The sequence below is a fragment of the Orbilia oligospora genome, assembly GCF_000225545.1.
Source record: "Orbilia oligospora ATCC 24927 unplaced genomic scaffold scaffold00043, whole genome shotgun sequence".
NCBI lineage: Eukaryota > Fungi > Ascomycota > Orbiliomycetes > Orbiliales > Orbiliaceae > Orbilia > Orbilia oligospora.
This window is the reverse complement of record NW_011645600.1, coordinates 429,882-448,335: the sequence shown is the minus strand read 5'-3', so window position 1 is coordinate 448,335 and position 18,454 is coordinate 429,882. Positions and strand designations below refer to the sequence as shown.

At 45.7% G+C, this 18,454-nt stretch overlaps 5 protein-coding genes across 5 annotated transcripts; 3 read left to right on the top strand and 2 right to left on the bottom strand.

Annotated features, from left to right (window-relative positions):
• Nucleotides 1–246: 246 nt before the first annotated feature.
• On the bottom strand, nt 247–1,633 carry AOL_s00043g138 (uncharacterized protein; the record flags this gene model as incomplete). The annotated part of the gene is made up of 2 exons (XM_011120625.1): nt 247–1,039; nt 1,377–1,633. The coding sequence occupies 2 exons, from the start codon at nt 1,631–1,633 to the stop codon at nt 247–249; spliced, it is 1,050 nt and encodes a 349-aa protein (XP_011118927.1).
• A 223-nt stretch (nt 1,634–1,856) lies between these two features.
• Nucleotides 1,857–2,651, top strand: AOL_s00043g137 (uncharacterized protein; the record flags this gene model as incomplete). Its single annotated transcript, XM_011120624.1, has 1 exon — nt 1,857–2,651. One exon carries the CDS (start codon nt 1,857–1,859, stop codon nt 2,649–2,651), a length of 795 nt encoding a protein of 264 aa, XP_011118926.1.
• Nucleotides 2,652–9,848: 7,197 nt separating this feature from the next.
• AOL_s00043g136 (uncharacterized protein) lies at nt 9,849–11,087 on the top strand (the record flags this gene model as incomplete). The annotated part of the gene is made up of 4 exons (XM_011120623.1): nt 9,849–9,966; nt 10,179–10,366; nt 10,441–10,791; nt 10,872–11,087. The coding sequence occupies 4 exons, from the start codon at nt 9,849–9,851 to the stop codon at nt 11,085–11,087; spliced, it is 873 nt and encodes a 290-aa protein (XP_011118925.1).
• A 1,352-nt stretch (nt 11,088–12,439) lies between these two features.
• Nucleotides 12,440–13,891, bottom strand: AOL_s00043g135 (uncharacterized protein; the record flags this gene model as incomplete). The annotated part of the gene is made up of 1 exon (XM_011120622.1): nt 12,440–13,891. One exon carries the CDS (start codon nt 13,889–13,891, stop codon nt 12,440–12,442), a length of 1,452 nt encoding a protein of 483 aa, XP_011118924.1.
• A 2,877-nt stretch (nt 13,892–16,768) lies between these two features.
• On the top strand, nt 16,769–18,230 carry AOL_s00043g134 (uncharacterized protein; the record flags this gene model as incomplete). The annotated part of the gene is made up of 2 exons (XM_011120621.1): nt 16,769–17,329; nt 17,388–18,230. The coding sequence occupies 2 exons, from the start codon at nt 16,769–16,771 to the stop codon at nt 18,228–18,230; spliced, it is 1,404 nt and encodes a 467-aa protein (XP_011118923.1).
• Nucleotides 18,231–18,454: the final 224 nt, after the last annotated feature.

Sequence of the window (18,454 nt, the reverse complement as noted above, 5' to 3'; positions counted from 1 at the left end):
CAACTGTACCCTCATTGGCAAATTTCTTTTTTTCTCTCTCTCGGCGTGTATTGGGCATACATGTATCTTGGTTTGTGAGGCCCCGTGGTGGGTAATATCACAGCATCTTGTATCATAGATATCACTCTATCCTGTCCTTTCATCCCCTGTTCATGTCCCCATATTTGTTGAGAAAAGAATTCAATAAAACTGCACATGAAATGCAAAAAAAAAACTTCAGTTTCCTGTGTCCCTTATCGTAGCTCATTACAGTAAGCCATCTGTAGGCCTAGCCGGCGGCAGTACGGGACTCATACCCACGGCTGGAGTAGCAAAGGGATTTTCACCCTCTAAAACGCCAAACCCAGCGCCCGGATTACCAAGGCCATCATATCCAATCAACATACACTTCTTACTCGCTACATTAACTGCAATCTTAGCCGCCTTAACCGCATCTAACCTTCTATATCCCAAAGCATATATCGCTGCCGCAATAAAAGTATCTCCAGCGCCCGTAGTCTCCACGATCTCTGAAGACGCAATCTCCGGAGCAGGTATATATCTCATCTCCACCGTTCCGGCATCAAACCGTACTGCATACGCACCTTTAGAACCAACCGTTATAAATGCCGTTGCCCGTCTCTTTGCCGTTCGCTTCAAATAGTTCGTAAATAATCTTACCATAAGCTCTTTATCATTTCCATCCCAAGAGCCTTTGCTCGCTTCTTCCAGAAATGCTTTCATGTATCCCTCAGCTATGAACGCCACATCGCACATCCCCATTAACCGATCTAAACCGGGACGTCCGTAGGCTTCGAATTCTACACTGATAACGCAGGGATTTTGTTTGTACTCCCTCCGGCTGATGAAATGGTCTATAACACCTTCGACCATAAAGCACTCGCGACCTTCGAAATGGATCCAAGAAGGATAGAAGCTCGAGTGAGCGTTATAGACACGCGAGAGCATGTCATCGTACGCATGAGACATAAAAGTAGTTTTTGGGAAGAAGTGGGTGAATAGAAGAGATTTGACTTCTGAGGTTTTCAACTGGGTTATTCTATAAGAGGTCGGTAGAGTTAGTACAAAGTGCCTGATCGAGTTACCACGAAGACGAAAGGTGAGACAGACAGTTGATGTGATATTATCGTTCTCGAACCTGTACTCTCCGACTCAAATATATATGCCGTCGGAGTCGTCTGCCCTTCCCCTTCTCGAATCTCATAAAGCATAGTAATCCCCTTCGCCTCAAGGGTCGATATCAGCGGCCTATCGTCTACGCCATTGCGTTGTTAGCGTGATATTCTTATGTAATCAATGAAACAGCATTGAGATTGAAGTTAATTGAATCTAGCTTTGAATTCGAAATCTTCAGATATCAATCGAAACATACGTACCGCCAGATAGCTTCAGGCCCTCCGACTGCCGTCGCGTACAGTAATTGTGTACCCGGTGCGACTACTTGCGAGAGAACGGAGAGCGTATTGGAGATGTTCCCGCCCACGCGCACTTTCTCTGATGTAGCAGACTGCTTTGCATCCTCGGCCGGGAATTGGGGAACCTTGACGATGACGTCGCGGTAGAGGGCACCGATTGCTAGGATTGAGAATCCGGGACCCTCTACGGGCTTTGATGAAGTATCAATTGAATCCATGATATCTCGCTTGCTCACTGGAGTCCTTGTACCAAGCTGGCTGGTTATGTCATGATTTCTAGTACGTTATAATTGGAAGACAGTGCAGTGCGGTGTAGCTAGCTTAAGTTAGATGTCGGCAACAACAACTCAGTAAAGTTTCAGTCGAATCAACTAAAGACAGTACAGCCAGACAACCTCGACATTTTTCTCCGTCGACGATGCCGTACACCAAACGCCCACGATGACTTCAACTCCAGCGCTCCCACCAGGTACTCCTCTTAAACTCCCAACTCCATCGACATCACATATAACCTCCCAGCCCGTCTATCCGCCATCTGAAGACTCCTACCTCCTTCTTGATGCCTTCTCACTCCCCTCCGAAATCGCTTTCATATCTTCCCGTCTCCCAGCCGGAACTCCATCCCCACTTCTCGTCGAAATAGGTACTGGTTCCGGCATCGTCTCTGCTTTTCTAGCCGCTCATGCTGGTGTACTTTTCGGCCGACAGGATGTTATCACGATGGGACTTGATGTCAGTTATACCGCCAATACCGTAACATCTACAACAATATCAAATACATGTTCTGAGCATCCCGAAACTTCAGCTACATTTCTTGATTGTATGACATCGGACCTTACGTCATGTTTAAAACCCAATTGCGTGGATATATTGGTTTTTAACCCACCATACGTCCCTACTTCTGAACATCCATCGTTATCAACATTACGAGATGGGAAACAACAGAAGGTCATTGTGAACTCGAAAAGTCGAGAGGATTATGATATGGAAGACTATCTGTTCTCTTTGACTTATGCTGGTGGTGATAAGGGCATGGAGACTACTGATAGGTTGTTGGATCAACTTCATGAGGTACTAAGCGAGAGGGGCGTCCTCTATCTTCTCCTCTGTGCTGGAAATAGACCGCCAGAGGTTCTCGGGAGAGTTACGGCAATGGAAAGCGGATGGAAGATGGAACGTGTGATCGAAAGGAGAGCAGGGGGTGAGATACTGAGTATTTGGAGGATATACCGTTGAAGGTTCAATGGTTTCCGGGCCCATTTGGTTTTCATATAGAACGGACAATTAATGTATATATTATAGAAGTGCAAGGAGTAGCCATTATTGTAATTAGACCAGATAAGAAGGGTAATTTTCTAGGGATATAATTCTCAATCACCATTGGTTTGAGGCCCTGCTATTGATACCGTTATGGTTTGACGTATACGGAGTAATATCTGGAGTGTGACCAAAGCTAGGGGAGTCCATGATTTCAAAAAAAGGATCTTAGAATTGCGAAAGTCAACTGAGAGAACACTGCAAGGAGCTGATGTGCTTGTTAGCTTCAGCAGAGAGTGTCATCACGCAAACTCTGGGGTCATCTACCTATCTATATCTGAAGTTAATAAATAATCCTTACCCATGCCACGCCTGACGATAGCCACCTTGACCCCAAAGGTAGAAAAGGATAGTTGTAAATATAATATATGTCCTAATGGAACCCCGAAAATCATTCCGAATGGAATAACATTATACTATAGCTAGTAGATCCGGATAAATTGTCGTGATATTGAGCTTCAGATATTAGTATGTTTGATTCCATCAAGAATAATTTCGAGCAAAAATTCAAGATCCGAAATATATACGCATAGAGCATCTGATGACAGCTTTATCCTCCACAACTTATGTCAACTGACATACTGAAGGAGGCAAAACGGGATTCTGCAGAGTTGGGTGTGTGTGTGCGGCAAACTCGTTCGCGACGAGGGTACCTGTATGATGATCCAACCAGGGTTAATTTTAGGGGTAGGCAAATAGTCCGATGTTATACATCAAATGATCGGATCAAGAGACGTGCTACTTGGGTATTATCCGAACATCACTTGTGGATATCAACTCGTATTCTGCAATTCGCAATCGCGCGACGAAGTAAGAAAGGAGAAGGTGTGTACCGTGTTCGTGCGGCCCAGAAAGGGGAGACTTTGTAGAATCAGACGAGGCCTGGAACTTCCCACCGGCCCATTGATCCGGACGTTGAACTTCTAGAAGTTAGGATCGACAGGGTCCTACCGAATCAGTTCCAGGCGTTGGGGGTCATGAGGAAAGGAGCCCCCAAAATCTCCCACCTTGAAACTCCGAAGATACCAGGCTCGAGGGGTGCCGATTGAACCTGGTATCGGGTATGCTTGGGTAGATAAGTATTATGTGAAATAGGGAATATCTATGGATCGTGCGGAACAAAACGCCACGATAGAAAAGCCAAGATTCTAGAAGGAAATTGTTCCGGAAGGTAATATCTGAGTTCCGGAGTACTGGAGCTTAACTTACGCTATTGGAACTCCACGGGTAACGGACGAATCATCTTCACAATGTGATACCCATGGTGTCTACCTCGACAATTCGTGGAAGCCCATGAGATCTGTAGCTAGGGGGTATCTTACGGCAAAAATATTAGTGTCAACCAGGTTTACAATCTTGATTTTGGGGATGCCAATGTAGCGTTGAAAGTGAAAGCTCGGGTTCAAAGAACGGGATTCTATGTCATGGCTTCAGGCACGATCCTTCCAGAAGCTCAAGGGGAAGGAAAGCCAGGGGAAGCGAAATATCCGAGATGACAGGTACGAGGATAACAGGTTCGTGAGCACCAAGTGATGCCCATGCTGCCCATGCTGTCCATGCTGTGTTTCTATTCGTAGTAGACGAGAGTATCCGTGGAATTCCGTCAGAGCCCCAGTCCTTGCTCTTTCTTGAATGAAGGCGCTAGTCGAAGATAATGGTGCAAGAAAAAGGTCGGTGAGATATAATCCGAGATATCGAAACCGGCCTGCATTGGTGGATTTCATGGGTAAAGTGCCGGATAAAAATGGAGTTTGATATGATTCGTTGCGAAACCTACAAGGGGTATGATATGCTCGTTCGAGTTTAAGCGGGCTTGTTCGCAACCAAGTCGTCGCACAGATCGAAAACTGCCTGCTGGTAGGGCGGCGAAAACGAATGCATGCATAATGTAGCCTCAAGCAGGGGTATTCCATCAATTTACCCAGGGACTTGTTCTAGTCGAAAAAGGCTTTGGGAAAGGTGTATTACCATTATCTATCACCAAATTATCTGGTGGAGATATGCAGCTCCGGTATTCACGTTTCAAGATGAGCAGTCATCAGAAATTCCCATGCTGCCTCCAAAGATTGAAGACTGTGACCTGGGGCATCGGCGTGTATATGTAACCTGGGACGGCTTTATAGGCCTACTCTGTAGGTATGCAACCTGATGGAATTGTGGAACCGAACAAGCAGCACGACACAGGCAAAATTCCAGGTAAGGGCTCCTAGTGGTCGAAATTAATCCGAGAGCAGCACAATTAATCCGGTGGGTGTGTTGCAGAAGTTCCTGTCTGGCTGGATGCATGCAAGCCGGTTGAAAGTGATGTCGGCTTCACCAATCCTGAAACAGGACAGAAAGCATAAGGCAGGCCAGTATGGCGTATAATATCTGGCATAATAGGCGGCACGCAACGATAAGTGTGCCATCCATGAGCCGCTGGGCCGTTGTGGCGATCAAATCCACTGATATAACGGCGGTATGTATCCTGATATCCACATGCTGATAGACTGATAATTATTGGGATATCGATATCCCTGTGATCACAGATAGTATATGATCTTCGATGCTGTTTCAATAGAGCGGAGAGTATCCTGCTCTTAGAAATGAGGACGGTCTCTCCGGTTCCTGGATAACAAGTTGGCAAATGATCCCGGCACTATCTATCTGGAGAAGGAACCGAGTCAGTATTTTGTTCTATTCTAGAATAGAAAACTAGGAAGATGCTTTCACATGCGATATGCCAGAACCAACGTAGTGAATCCAACAGACTTGCAGGGCTAACTAGGGGAATGGTGTTGGTGCAATTTCTGGCCTCCGTGATGACCCGAGCCGCGACAAGTTGGCACTAAATTTGCGCCATTTTGGCAGCCGCTAGATAAAAAAAAAGAGATCATTCGAATTAACCCATGATGAAGAGGTTTTGGTGTTGTGGAGCTGCCCTGCCGTTTTGAACTACTATCAACTCTAGACTGGGATTTAACAATCGAATCAGGGAAGTTGGTGTAAAGTATAGGGACAGAAATTGAGAATCGAATACATTTGGAGAATCGACAAGATCCCCGGGAAGCATGGTGTCATCGTTGCATCTTGACGTGCTGCCTGCTAATGGATTAGCAAGCGGTAGCAACGGCAGTTTGTATTTCATGAACCCCATCGACGATGTCTAGAGATATCTATATCTCATTTCAATTATTTGTTGGGGAAATCTAACGATGGCACCTCACCAAAATGCACCGTATTCCTAGGATCCAGGATTGTACTAGGCGTATTAATGCATGCAGAGATCCACCACTGGCCGTTCACCGGTGGCCATCGAGTGGGACTCTTATCCTCTGGATCTCACGTTTCTGCGTAGAACAGTTTTGCCCTTTTTTTTTTTTTTCGACTGCTCTCGCTTGGTAGCATGCTTTTCAAGGGCAGGATATTATTCGCTTCGAGTCAGCTCCCTTCTGCTTTCATGTTGCATAAAATATGTTTGGACTTGACTAAATTATTGCAGTAATATTGCAGAGGCTGCTCGTATTCTCGTTCCATAGTCTGTTTTAAACGTTTTGACTATGGTGAATTGAGATAGGATCTCTTCCTTTTTCGTATTGCGGCATAGTACTCGCCCTACTCAAGCGACCTAAAATCTATCAGTTTGGGTAATTGGCCCGCCTTAATATGAGTTTCGAACCAGCGTGGTGAGTGAAGGAGGAGCTGGAGGCTTCATGATCAAGGTATCAAAAACATTGGTTACAGTTCTTGCTGCTGCGGCGGGGTGATTTTCGAAAAATGCTGAAGAGGGATCGCCCGGTCATCGAGAGAAACAATCCCTGAAGGGTCTGGTTTATGCTCTGCATATGTTTTCATGCAGATTAATCCATTCGGCCACTGGTGAATCAAGTTCATTTGGGGACGTTGGATTTAAATTTGTGGCCTTGGAGGTGGTGTGGATGCGGCAAGCACAATTTGGCAATAGAGGGGCACCCGCAGCTCCCAGAGGTACCTCGGTGCCATTTTCGCCCGAGATGCCTGCTTCCGAAGCTTCAAAACAAAAAAGAAAAGGGCGGGATCGAGGCCGAAAATTGTGGCGATTAATCCGAGGTTCGGCAAGGACCTGACATGTAACTGATCAGCTTCCACGAGGACGCCTTTTTCGCACCAACTCGATGATGATGGCGATGATCCTGAGGCTACAAATCGTACCCAGGGTCGATACTGAGGGGTTCTGAAGCTCCAAGACTCTCAAAATGGTAGACTATACGGAATGTAGACATGTAGATGCATGTCTTATCGATAAAGGCCACCAACCAGTTCTTGGAGGGGCAACGTACAGTTTCCTGCAGAACCCAATGCGCCGACATACCTAATCATTGCCTCGAGGCATGCATGGTATGCCTGCAGTCCAATGTTTTTGTAACACTCACTGAGTAGATGACGGAGTCCTTGTGCGTAGTTCTCGTACGGGACCACCCGCAGACCGATTGTATATTAGTAAAAACTGTAGAAACAGCAGGGCCTGAAGGCGCTTTCGGATGAAAGATCTTCTTTCGAATGTTCATCGACGAACAATTTCCAGGACACCGGTTCTTCCAAGACCGTACTGCTGCACCGTTGGCCAACTTATGCTTGATTCTTATCGCCCAAATGCATAGATTCTTCGTATTATTAGTAAGAATGAGTAACAAAAAATGGAAAAAAGAGGAGAGGATATTTGAGGAGTTGCATTGACCAAAAGCTTTCTTTCAAAGGGTGGATTGCATGTATCGATTGTAATTGTACTGCACTCTGCCGAGCTAACGACAAGGTTCATACAATCTTGATCAAATTGACTTTTTTTTTTTTTCTTGGTGGCAGATGGTGTAACAAATTGATACCAACGCACACAGTGCACAGCGCCTGGTCTCGTTGACAGCGCCCGAAGCTACGATAGCTACGTATCGATATCGATATATAATCTTCTCCCATCAAACTCAAGGGCTGGTTCGACGATGTTGACTATACTATCAAATCCTCTGCTCTATAGTCAGATAGGACCCGGGGCGAGCCTGCTTTCATACCGGGAAAGGCACCCAGAGGTTTTGGGAGGGGTTGATGTTCCTTTTGGCGGTCACGTCAGTTAATTACTCCTTAGTTTTATTATTTATCCGACAGGAAATGAGAAGGGACAGCCGGCCAAAGCAGCTTCGGACTGGACCCTTGTCCAATCACGGCTCGGTGCCATTTTCGTGGCTAGTTTCGATGCAGGAGCAGTTCAAAGCTGTTTTTGGCTGATACAGCGCTGGTACTTGTCGTTCGGTGTCTAACATCCTCGATGGGTACCTGGCCGGCCTGGGTCCAAGTGGAACAACAGATTTCAAGTTCCAAGCTGAAATTTTTGCTAGCAAGTTTGGCCTCGATTTGATTCCTCGTGGCTTCGATCTCCCTGGTCTCCCGAACCAGCCCGGCCAGGCAAGGGAGAGAGACGAAAACAAACAAAAAGAGGCTTCCAGAAAATCCGGCGACAAGAATGCGGATTTCCTAAGCAGTCTGGTAGGGCCACGGCCAAACGATAAAGCCATCGTTTCGGTATTTGCCAGCCCTGGGTTTATCTCAGAATGAGGAGGCATGTCGACATAATAAACGCATGTTGCAGATGAGAACCTCGAAGAAAAAAAGTAAAATCCCAGACAAGGAACCAGACCAGGCCAGGGCGACGACCCATAACCCTGCGCAGCAATAGCGCCCCGCCTTGTATAGGGTCGAGCTAGTGCTCCCAGAGGCCCCACTTCATTAGGTTCGAGCTTGTGATTTCGTTCGTCGTCGTCTCATCACGGTTTTTTTCCATTCATCCAGATAAGGCCCAGTCCACCTAGTATTTATTTGGCACAGCTTTGAGCTCGCGATGACGGGCTGGAGATAGACGGCAAATTGGTGCGCATGTATCCCACTCTCGTACAGATACGCCAATGGAACGGAGCTAGCTGTTTCACTGCGGGATTGCGCCTGGCCGTGGGCAGACCGGTTTAGCTGGTCCGTCTCCATATTGCATTGACGATATCAGGGCCATCAACGAATGGATATAAAGTCGATGATGCCTCCGTTGGATCATCTCTTCGTTTTTTTTTTTACTTTCGTTCGAGGGACCTAGTCTTGTATGACCCAATAGTCATAGCCATAGCCATTGCACTGTCTTGTCATAGTCGTTGTCATTGTCATTATAATTACCATCACCATCATCATCATCGTCAATCCAGTAACTTTTAGACTTCACATACCTTTCCGTCAGAGCAAACTTCATCGATAGTGCAGTGTGTCACTGTCGGGTCGCACGCCTGTATTCTTAATTCCCTATCTCATCCCTTCCATAGGCCCGAACCTAGCTTCGAAACTGGCAAGCTCGAACTCTCAGTTAGTTCCTCAACCTCTTTGGAAATTTAAAAAAGAAACCGGAAAGAAATCACCCTTACCTTCCATAAAACCGACAATTTCCAGCGTTCTCGAAGTCTCCATCTTCGTTGTCAATTCGCAGGCCTGACACCGCATTGCATTGTCGTCGCCCTGTGACCTTCCTCTTTCCGCTCACAAACTCGATTTCCCCGGATTCCACCCTCAGTCATTTTTCACTTGCCAAAAAGTGAGCCCGCGAAAGCCAGAAAAAATACCCAAACTGTCTAGCACTGGCGAATAGCATCCTATCGGTGTCTTAAAGGGTCTCATAAGGCAAACCTTCAATTGCAATTGGCATTCTTCTGAACTGTCCTGGCGCCTAGCTGCTGGTACCTGTACCTGGTCCTCTCCTCCATCTAAGCAGCCAGAAACACGAGTTGCCCCAGCCAGTAAAAAATATATATTCCGCCGCAGGGCCCTTCCTTTGGACGACGCTCTCCCCAGTCTCAACCTTCTACCAACTTCCCTCAGAAATAACTCGCAGTTGCAACCTTCCTATATTCTAGGACATCACCAGTTCTCAATCAACCAACCAATCAACCAGTCAATCAGTCAATTAGCCAATCCATCGATATCCTCGAACAGTCGTTCCATTCGCCTGTCCACCACACCTTCCTTAGTTTTCCCAGTCCAAATCCAGTTCTCTAACCGAGAAGTCCCCATCGTGTTGGGACTTGCAATACCGGCAAAATTCCTTCCCAGCAACAGCAACCTGTCGGCGAGATGACTCTGGCGGAGTTTCAACAGATCCACGATTTCCTAATTGAACTGGCCCTTAGAGGTGGCCAGATGATGTTAGATGCAAATCCGTCGGCTTCTACCTCCGGATCGAAAAAGAACTGTATGTCATGTTCACCTTCTTTCTTCTTTCCTTCCTTCCTTCCCTTCTTTCTTTCCTTGCGTGATACGTATATAAGATACCTTGTACATGTAAGTACAAGTGTCTATATATAATATCTGCGATGCAGGGCATACTCTGCACGCATTGTGACGGTTCGGTACCAAAATGATAAAGCTCCTAGGTCTTGGCTGACTTGACAATCTGGTCTATAGCTGTCGATCTAGTCACTGATACAGACAAGTCCATCGAAAAGATGGTACTTACCAACCTTAAATATAAATACCCGAACTTCGATCTTCTTGGAGAAGAGTCTTATATTCCGGGACGCAAAATCAGCGACAATCCGACTTTCATTTGCGATCCTATCGATGGAACAATCAACTTCGTTCATGGGGTTCCCGTAAGTATTTGCTCACACTCACCCTGTATCTCTCGTTGTTACAAAGCATTTACTCATGTCTCTCTTGCAATCAGAACGTCTGCATCTCCTTGGCCCTCGTCATCAACAAAATTCCCGTCGTAGGTGTCGTCTACAACCCTTTCCAGAACCGTCTCTTCACAGCAATCAAAGGCAAGGGTGCCTTCCTGAACCGAACCGAACGCCTCCCACTCCGAGACCCCAATGAACCACTACCAGGTCTGAACAAGGCCCTCGTCGCCATTGAATGGGGATCCGAGCGAAAGGGTAACAATTGGGACGTTCGAACAAAGACCATGGTCAAACTTGCAAGCCAAGGTGGTACAATGTGCCACAGCGTTCGATGCCAAGGAAGTGCCGCTCTTGACATGTGTGGGGTGGCGGCTGGATACCTGGATGTCTTCTGGGTAAGTTTTCTCTTGTGACAAGGCTATAGCTGGCTTAGCTAGATGTCGGTGAAGGTTCGATACTAACATTTTTTGTTTAGGAGGGTGGCTGTTGGGCCTGGGATGTCGCTGCTGGATGGTGCATCCTTACCGAAGCCGGTGGTATCGTCGCAGATGCCAACCCTGGCAATTGGAAGCCATCAGTCGAGGGCCGAAAATATCTCGCTGTTCGCTCAGCTCCACGAGAGGATCAAATCGCCGTTGTCGAGGAGCTCTGGGATACGATGGAGGGGCGTTTCGAATTCCCTGGCTTCTGAGCAACAACACAGCTTCCATGACTACGACCGTTACGTCCTACCACAATGCATTGTAATGCAATCGCCATGACACCGCACCGCACCGCACTGCGCGCATTGCACTGCACATTACATGCACTGCACTTGTGTGACGCCCCACCTGACATACTATTCGAGTTCGCGACATATTCCTCTCAGCCCCAACCAGCGGTTAATTTATGTTTCTTCTATTCTGATTCTTATTCTTCTCATGCCGGCGTCCAGGGTTACTACTATTTTCTTTCTTCTTCCTCCTCCTCCTCTTCTTCTTCTCAAGTTCAACTGTACTATTTTTTAATGACCTCGCTTTTTACTCCTTAGCCACGGATAAAGAGGGTATAGAGAAAAAGATAGACTTGTTTCGTTCCGGTTTTGTTTCTATTATATCGATTAGACTAGCATGTGCTTTTTCACATTCTCTGTTTTCCTCTATTTACTGTCTCTATACCACTGGAGTTCTGCTTTTTGTTTTCCTCGCATGCACTGGGTTTCTTCCTTTGATTCGCAAGCACGTACCAATGCTTCTTTACACGGATCGAGCGCATAGCTTTCTTATGTCTATATTGCATCCCGGTTGTTGTCCTCTTGGGAAGCTCTCACCTTGTATCACGGATCCTCGAGGGACGTTGTAATTACTAGATACCGACGCCATGAAGTGCCAGCTTCGAATAAAGTTCTAACCATCTCAATTATTCATTACACAAAGATCAAGAGACCACTTGGCCGCGGCCGAGGACCATAAGTCGCATGACGCATACCGACAAAAAAAGAAATCTTAAAATAAATATATGTAATTGTGATATGCCACCTGGCTGCCGGAATGTGAGACCGGCCCGTTGACCGTTAATCGGTTGATATCGAAATCGACAATATACGGAGTAATTTAGATTAAGGCATAAATTTAGTTATATTATATTAACGAACTAATTGAATTTCGGAGAGTCTAATTCGGTTTCTATCTCTAGTAAGACATACCCCTGATACCGTCAATAGCTCACCCGTCGGTGGCTTGAGGTCTTAGATCCCACTGTGGGTCCACGTCTCGTCTCGGGGCGATATTAGGTAATAGGGCGCGCTTATATAATTAAGTTTCCAATCTATGGAGTATTTGGTCCGGGGAACTACTAAACCGGAAGCTGGATGCCTAAACTCAAGGGCACTAGTTTTCAATATCGATTCCATCCAAACTTTATTAATATATTGCAATCGGTGTTGAATGAACATCTTGATCTAGTGATATATATAGACATTGCGTTCCTGTCCTAGGCTTTGAATGAGCAGTTCTGCCCTATAGGCATATATTCTTAGATCTAAGTTCATAATCTAGGTCTAGTCTATCTTCTATATACTCCATCTATGCTGTAGTCCTTCCTAGGTCCATTGACGCTATACCCTAGTCTCCACTGCTTCAGATTTACAGAACTAAAGGAAAACTTGTACTGGACATTATACATGTCTTCTATGCACAAGTGACTCCCAATAGCCTTCCACCCGTCCTCTCCCTTCCCTCCCTCGCCCGGCGGTATGAAATCTATCTCATGAAATAGATAATCTGCCGTACGATCTTCGTCGGTCTTAACAAACCAGACACTCAACTTATCCTTCCTCTCGTTATATCGCCAAATATATCGCCTTGTTGCGTTAAATCTCAATCCATTGGCGTCATCTACGAACTCCCCATTCTCAACGTATAAATATTCGAATCCCTGATCACCGCCTTCTTGTTCAATGTTTGCAAACTCTTCCTCCCTTCCATGTGATGTACCATTTCTTAATGAAAATGTGGCAGTTCCAATAAACCTACCACTGGGCTGCTCAGGTTTCTTGCTTACGAGCTGGCGATCCAATTTCCACTCTCCAAGTAGTGAGCGGAACACGGCGCGTGCAACAAATCTCCCCTGTGTCAGGCCTGCTGTGACAACCTCTTCCGTCACGATCAAGTTATTTTCATTTTGTTTCCTTCGGGTTTCGTCAAGATTGCGGCCAGGATATCTTGCCGCTGTTAAAATATTCATTTCTTTATTTTTAGGCGGTAAGATGGGCATCTTGGTTAGGGATGGTACTTTCTCAATATCCAGAGCTCTACCAAACTCCTCTGATAACCATGCATAATCACCCATTGGAAACTGCGAGGCCCTTGGGTCTGTTCTTAAGGAGAAAACCCTCTCGATTGATGTATCATTCTTCAAGGATTCTGCCAGTTTGGCAGGTAATGAAGGGGATGATGGGCCACCATAACTGAACAAAGTGGTCACAAATCGTGCTTGCATCTCGATCGCACCCCAGTAAGGAGAGCGGTAAAACCCAACAAACCCCAGATTGGGAACTTCCGGATGGTGCGTGCTATGGAATGCCAGAGCGACGGTATTGTTGAGATCGTTTGGGGCAATTGATAATTTTTGTTGAATATCCTCAGACAGGAAGGAAAGCGAAGCTGATGCTTTGAATCCTGTGGCTAGAACAACTGCCGCAATGTCGTCGATTTGCTCCCCAGATGGGGTCAAATTCGCAATATTTCCGGATATGGATTTAAGTTTGCCTTGAGATATAACAATGCCACCTGAACGGACATGATCCATGTATGTGTCGCTGATTCCAATGAATGGTTGGTTGTCATAGTCGCTTTCCTGCACTGTAAGTCGGGGCGAGAATTCTGACTGGTCAGTTTTAAGCAAGTTGTGAAAGTAAGAGTTGACAACTCTAGCTGCCTCAACACTGATGTGGCCTTGCGTATTAACAAGTGGTCCAGGTGGACGATTCGATAAATTTTGAGCATTCAAATCCATTGGTAGAAAGCATGGCGCAGGGTCGGCTGGCTATGCATTAATTAGTGGCCTTGACTCCAAATCTTTTGTCACAATAATTATATAAAGATATCTTACCGTGGAAGCGGTCACCAAAGGAAGGATCCAGGTCGGTCTTTGAACTAGATGATGAACGGAAAACTTCGATCTTTGGCAATTCTGATCTATAAAATCATTTCTACGGGTGCCTGGTGCGTTTACTGCATCTGATACGTGGGTAGCGATTGTCCCAGCAATTTCAACTCCGGAAAACTGGCCGCCTACGACGAGTATCTTTCCGCTTTTCCCCTTTGGATCGCCGAGTAGCTGTTCGAGGTCTCTATACTTGCTGCTGTGAACCACTGGGATGCTGTGTTTGGCGTTTTCGAGAGACGCAGGGAATGCCGGTTCACCAAAATAGCCACTAGCTATAACCAAATAATCGAATGTATGTTCTTCAGTGCCATTCTCCTCAGATTGCGTCCTCACGTGCCACGAATGGCCTGATTGGCTGGACGGGTTTGACACCAAATCTGCTTTCTCGACCCGACACGCGAGGCGTAGGGTAGCATCCTGACAGTACCGTTGTCGATAACGTTCGAGATACCCACCCACTTGGAAAGCACGGGGGATTTGCGGAGCACCGTCGGACCACGCAAAGTCGCTGAAGCGCATTGTGTGTCTGCTCTGGTTCGCAACCATTGCGGGATGTACGAGACCTGCCTCATCGGTCTTTTGTGTGGGCCATAAGCCGCCGACTCGAGACTGGCTGTCGAAAATGGTGACGTTGTATTTTACATCGTCAGGAGCATCGTGTAGAAGCGTTTTGGCAGCCGCAAGACCAGATGGACCGGCGCCTAGGATCAAGGTCAGAAGACGAAGATTTAGTATATCAATGCTTAATATTCATTTTTAAATAAGTAATATAATATGTTTTCGAAAATTAATTTTATAGGAAGATAAAGGAAGTGGTAATGAACGTACCGACTACACAAACCGTTTTGATCGCATTCGTCATCTTTAAGGACTGAAATGTAAGAAAGGAACTCCGATCGATATATGCGATACTGGGGATCATCCAAGAGCTTGGACGCCAATCTTAATATATAGTTGAAAGCAGTTTCTTCCAGACTGTTGTTCTGATATCAATTATACCACCAATGTGTCATTTACCGGAATTCGAATTCTTCGCGCAGTTTCCAAAGATGCCGAAATCCGTATATATAACTCAGTTGCCTGAGGCTCCAAGTATCACGAGGCTAACTATATCCTCGACATTGGCTTATTCAGGTTAGCTTTCAGTATCGTGTCTCAGGACCAGAGCTAACATATCGGTCTACTTGCCGACATGCATTCTCTTCCTCTTGATAAAGGTGTAAGTTTAAACCGGAAAGCGTCGGCCATCCAAAGATTCCGGGATTTTTTCTGCTCGGCTCGGCAGGTCGCAATTCCCTCTTTCGGGATAGTGTTACACAGTATCGCGTCAACATCGTGGTATTTTAAGCAGGCAACGCACAAGTTGTGCGTAATAATTTTTACACTGCCTCGGCGCTAGGCCCAGTCCCGCGATCTCGTAACTTCAAGAGCTCGAGCACGCCAGTCCGGGAATAAGCGTTGGTTCGTATCTTGGTGTTTAAAAGTCGGAACTTTTACGAATTTTATTGCGTGCGTTTATCTTTTTTCGCAAAGGGTTACCACAATGAGATTTAATTGACCGTACCGGACCTATCTGTGGCATGAAGGTAACGGTTTGCACATCGGGTGTAGCTAGAGGAATCATCCCATGGCCCACCTAGTCTTTAGGCCCCTTCTAAAATATTACCTGTATAGAGTATGATTGACATCTGTTTTGCGATTTTGAAGAGATGTTTCTGGAGTATATTCCTTTCAGCCAAGCAATACTCTTATCTGAGACGGATATGGGCAGCTGAGGCTCGAGGAGTCTGGCGACGAGACAAATTATGGCATCATATCCATGCAGGCCCTTCCCGGCGTTTCTTGGAACCAGGTCTCAAAGTGATTTAGTCCAAGAGCTAGCGCTACTTAGTGGTTTAGCTACAATTCTTTAACATACCCTAACAAGGGATACTATACTCTTCTGAAAGTTCTAGGAAGTTCTTGAACTGCTAGTGATTATCTGGCAGCTATCAGTTTTACTTCATAGTTGACTTAGCGCATAAGTAATCTCAAAATTCCACGCTGTATATTAACTGAAGCCTAAAAGAATTCCTCTGTGAAGTTTAGTGACAATCTGAGTCTTAAAGTCAAATTTACTAGCTAAATAGATCTTTGGTCTGGAGGCAAGACGGGTGCGAGTTCATAGATCTTATAGCTTCGGGATATTATCCTCCAATCTTAGGGATTTGGAAACATGGATCAATATGCTCCCCTTAAGAGTTAAAAATATTAAGTATCGCAATATTATAGAACCATACATACCCCAAATTGCCGATAAGTATACCAAAACATAGTCCCATATCGCAGACGTGGTCCAAACTACGATAGCAAGTGACATTTATAATTAGGTTAAAATGTGAATTTGCAGATTGTTGACGATTGATACCGATTTTGAGTTAGTGGAGTTGAGTAGCTTAGGTTAAGTTGGTACAGTCATAGAATATCCTTGGGGGGGTATATACATAGTTGAGGAGCCTCGCAACAAGGCTAAGCAATATACACCCGTTATACGGTATTAATGATCTCAAAATATCACTTATCTTCGTTGATTAATTGTCAAAACGTTAACACGAGACCCGCTCCTCAGACTTATATGATTAAGCATCAATATTGGCCCCACCAACCTCCACGATCTCCAAAATATTCACCTTCTTCCCTCATAACTTCTATCAACTTGAAAAGCTTACCCCATCAATATTCACGATGTCTAGGTGTAACGTCCCTTGGGATGATATCCATTCCGAGATCGTTAGGATCACCGAGTCTCTTAGAAGCCTCGCTGTTTCAAGAGCCACGAGCCTCGATCTCGAGACCAGAGCTGGAGATTCCGAGTCAGGATCCGACAATGATCAACCAGAAGGCCTGCTCGCTCTAGTCGAACCCGGAAATAGTGGATCGAAGCATACCTATCTTCTGAAAAGGGCCCCGCCAACGGAATTCCCTCCACGACAAGATGTCAAACGAGTCGTAGACGGTGGAAACGACATGGCATCTGTTTCTATCCTCCAAGATAGCCTCAAATACTACGAAAAAGCGAGAAGAATCTACGAGAACAATGTTCAAACCCGGGAGAGACTTCTTGCAATCAATGCACCTGCTTCTCAAACTATTGGGAAGGGACCCGATGGGCCTGAGAAATCCGAAGACTTAATTCTTGACTACATCCAGCAAATTCTCAAGCATATCAACAAACTTCTCTCAGTGCAACACTATGACTACGATAGAAGCTGGGGTAGTATGGTCGATGAGCTTGATCTAGATGAGGTGAGTTTCAAATTAGTTACCGTCGACAGCGAAGATAATAACGTCGTGAATATCGTAGGGTTTCTTTGTCACGAATATCAGCAAAACTCACCAATATGGAGAACTCTACGAGTTCTTGGTTGCTACCAGGCTCGCCTTAGCCGAATATCGAATTATGGAGTCCTATCACATTTGGACGTCTGAAGAACTTGCAAAATTCGGCAAGGAGAAACTCGGGAAATACCTGGAGATGAGAGACAAGACGAATTGGACCCAGGTCTGGTACGAAGTTGGAGAGGAGCGAAAGCTTCTTGTCGAATATGTGAAAGAGTTCGAGGAATACTACCAGGACATTGCGGAAATGCGTATTATGAAAAGCTACGGACATGCGGTTGAAACATTCCTTCCACCCCGAAAGCCGTACACTCCTTACATCGACGACATCATCAGTGCCAGTCATGACACCGGAATCACGCACGAATTTTTTGCTAAAGAAGTTTTGTTTCTAGCGGAAGAAATGGCCACCGGGGAGAGCTTCATCTCACATTGCATTCAAACCGGGGACCAGAACTATTTGGCTCTCCGATTTGAAGTTGATATTGGTGCCTTAAGGATTGCATTCAATGGCCATCCAAATCCCAAGCGTTATTTTTTTGCCAAGGACCGTATCGAAAAACTCCGCTGCCTCCTCTTCAAGAAGAAGAAGGTTAATGGGAAATATATCGCAAGGGACACATGGTCAGTTGCAGGTGTGAAGGTCTTGGATATCTTGGAAAAGGTTGATGAGGAGGTGCGCTCTGATGTGCTCGGACTTTTTCTTAATGATCCAAGGTCTCTTCCAGGTCTTGAAGCCGCTGATTTCGGATCTGAGAGTGAAGGTTCGGAGCTTGCAGAATATTCTGTGGAACCATCTGAGTTTTAAGCCTTGTTCCCGTGGATTACATATCTCCTCTTGAATCCGTGTTTACTGCTGACAGCTACTGATCATTGAAAACCACCGTGTATTCGAACTATTGATATTATTCATTTGTTCACTATGGTTTGAGGCTGGACGCGTCATGTATGCTCAGAGCTAGTCTAATAACAAAGAACTATCTACGATATTGCTGTCTTGAAGTATTAGTTCCTAACCGAGTTCAGTTGCGT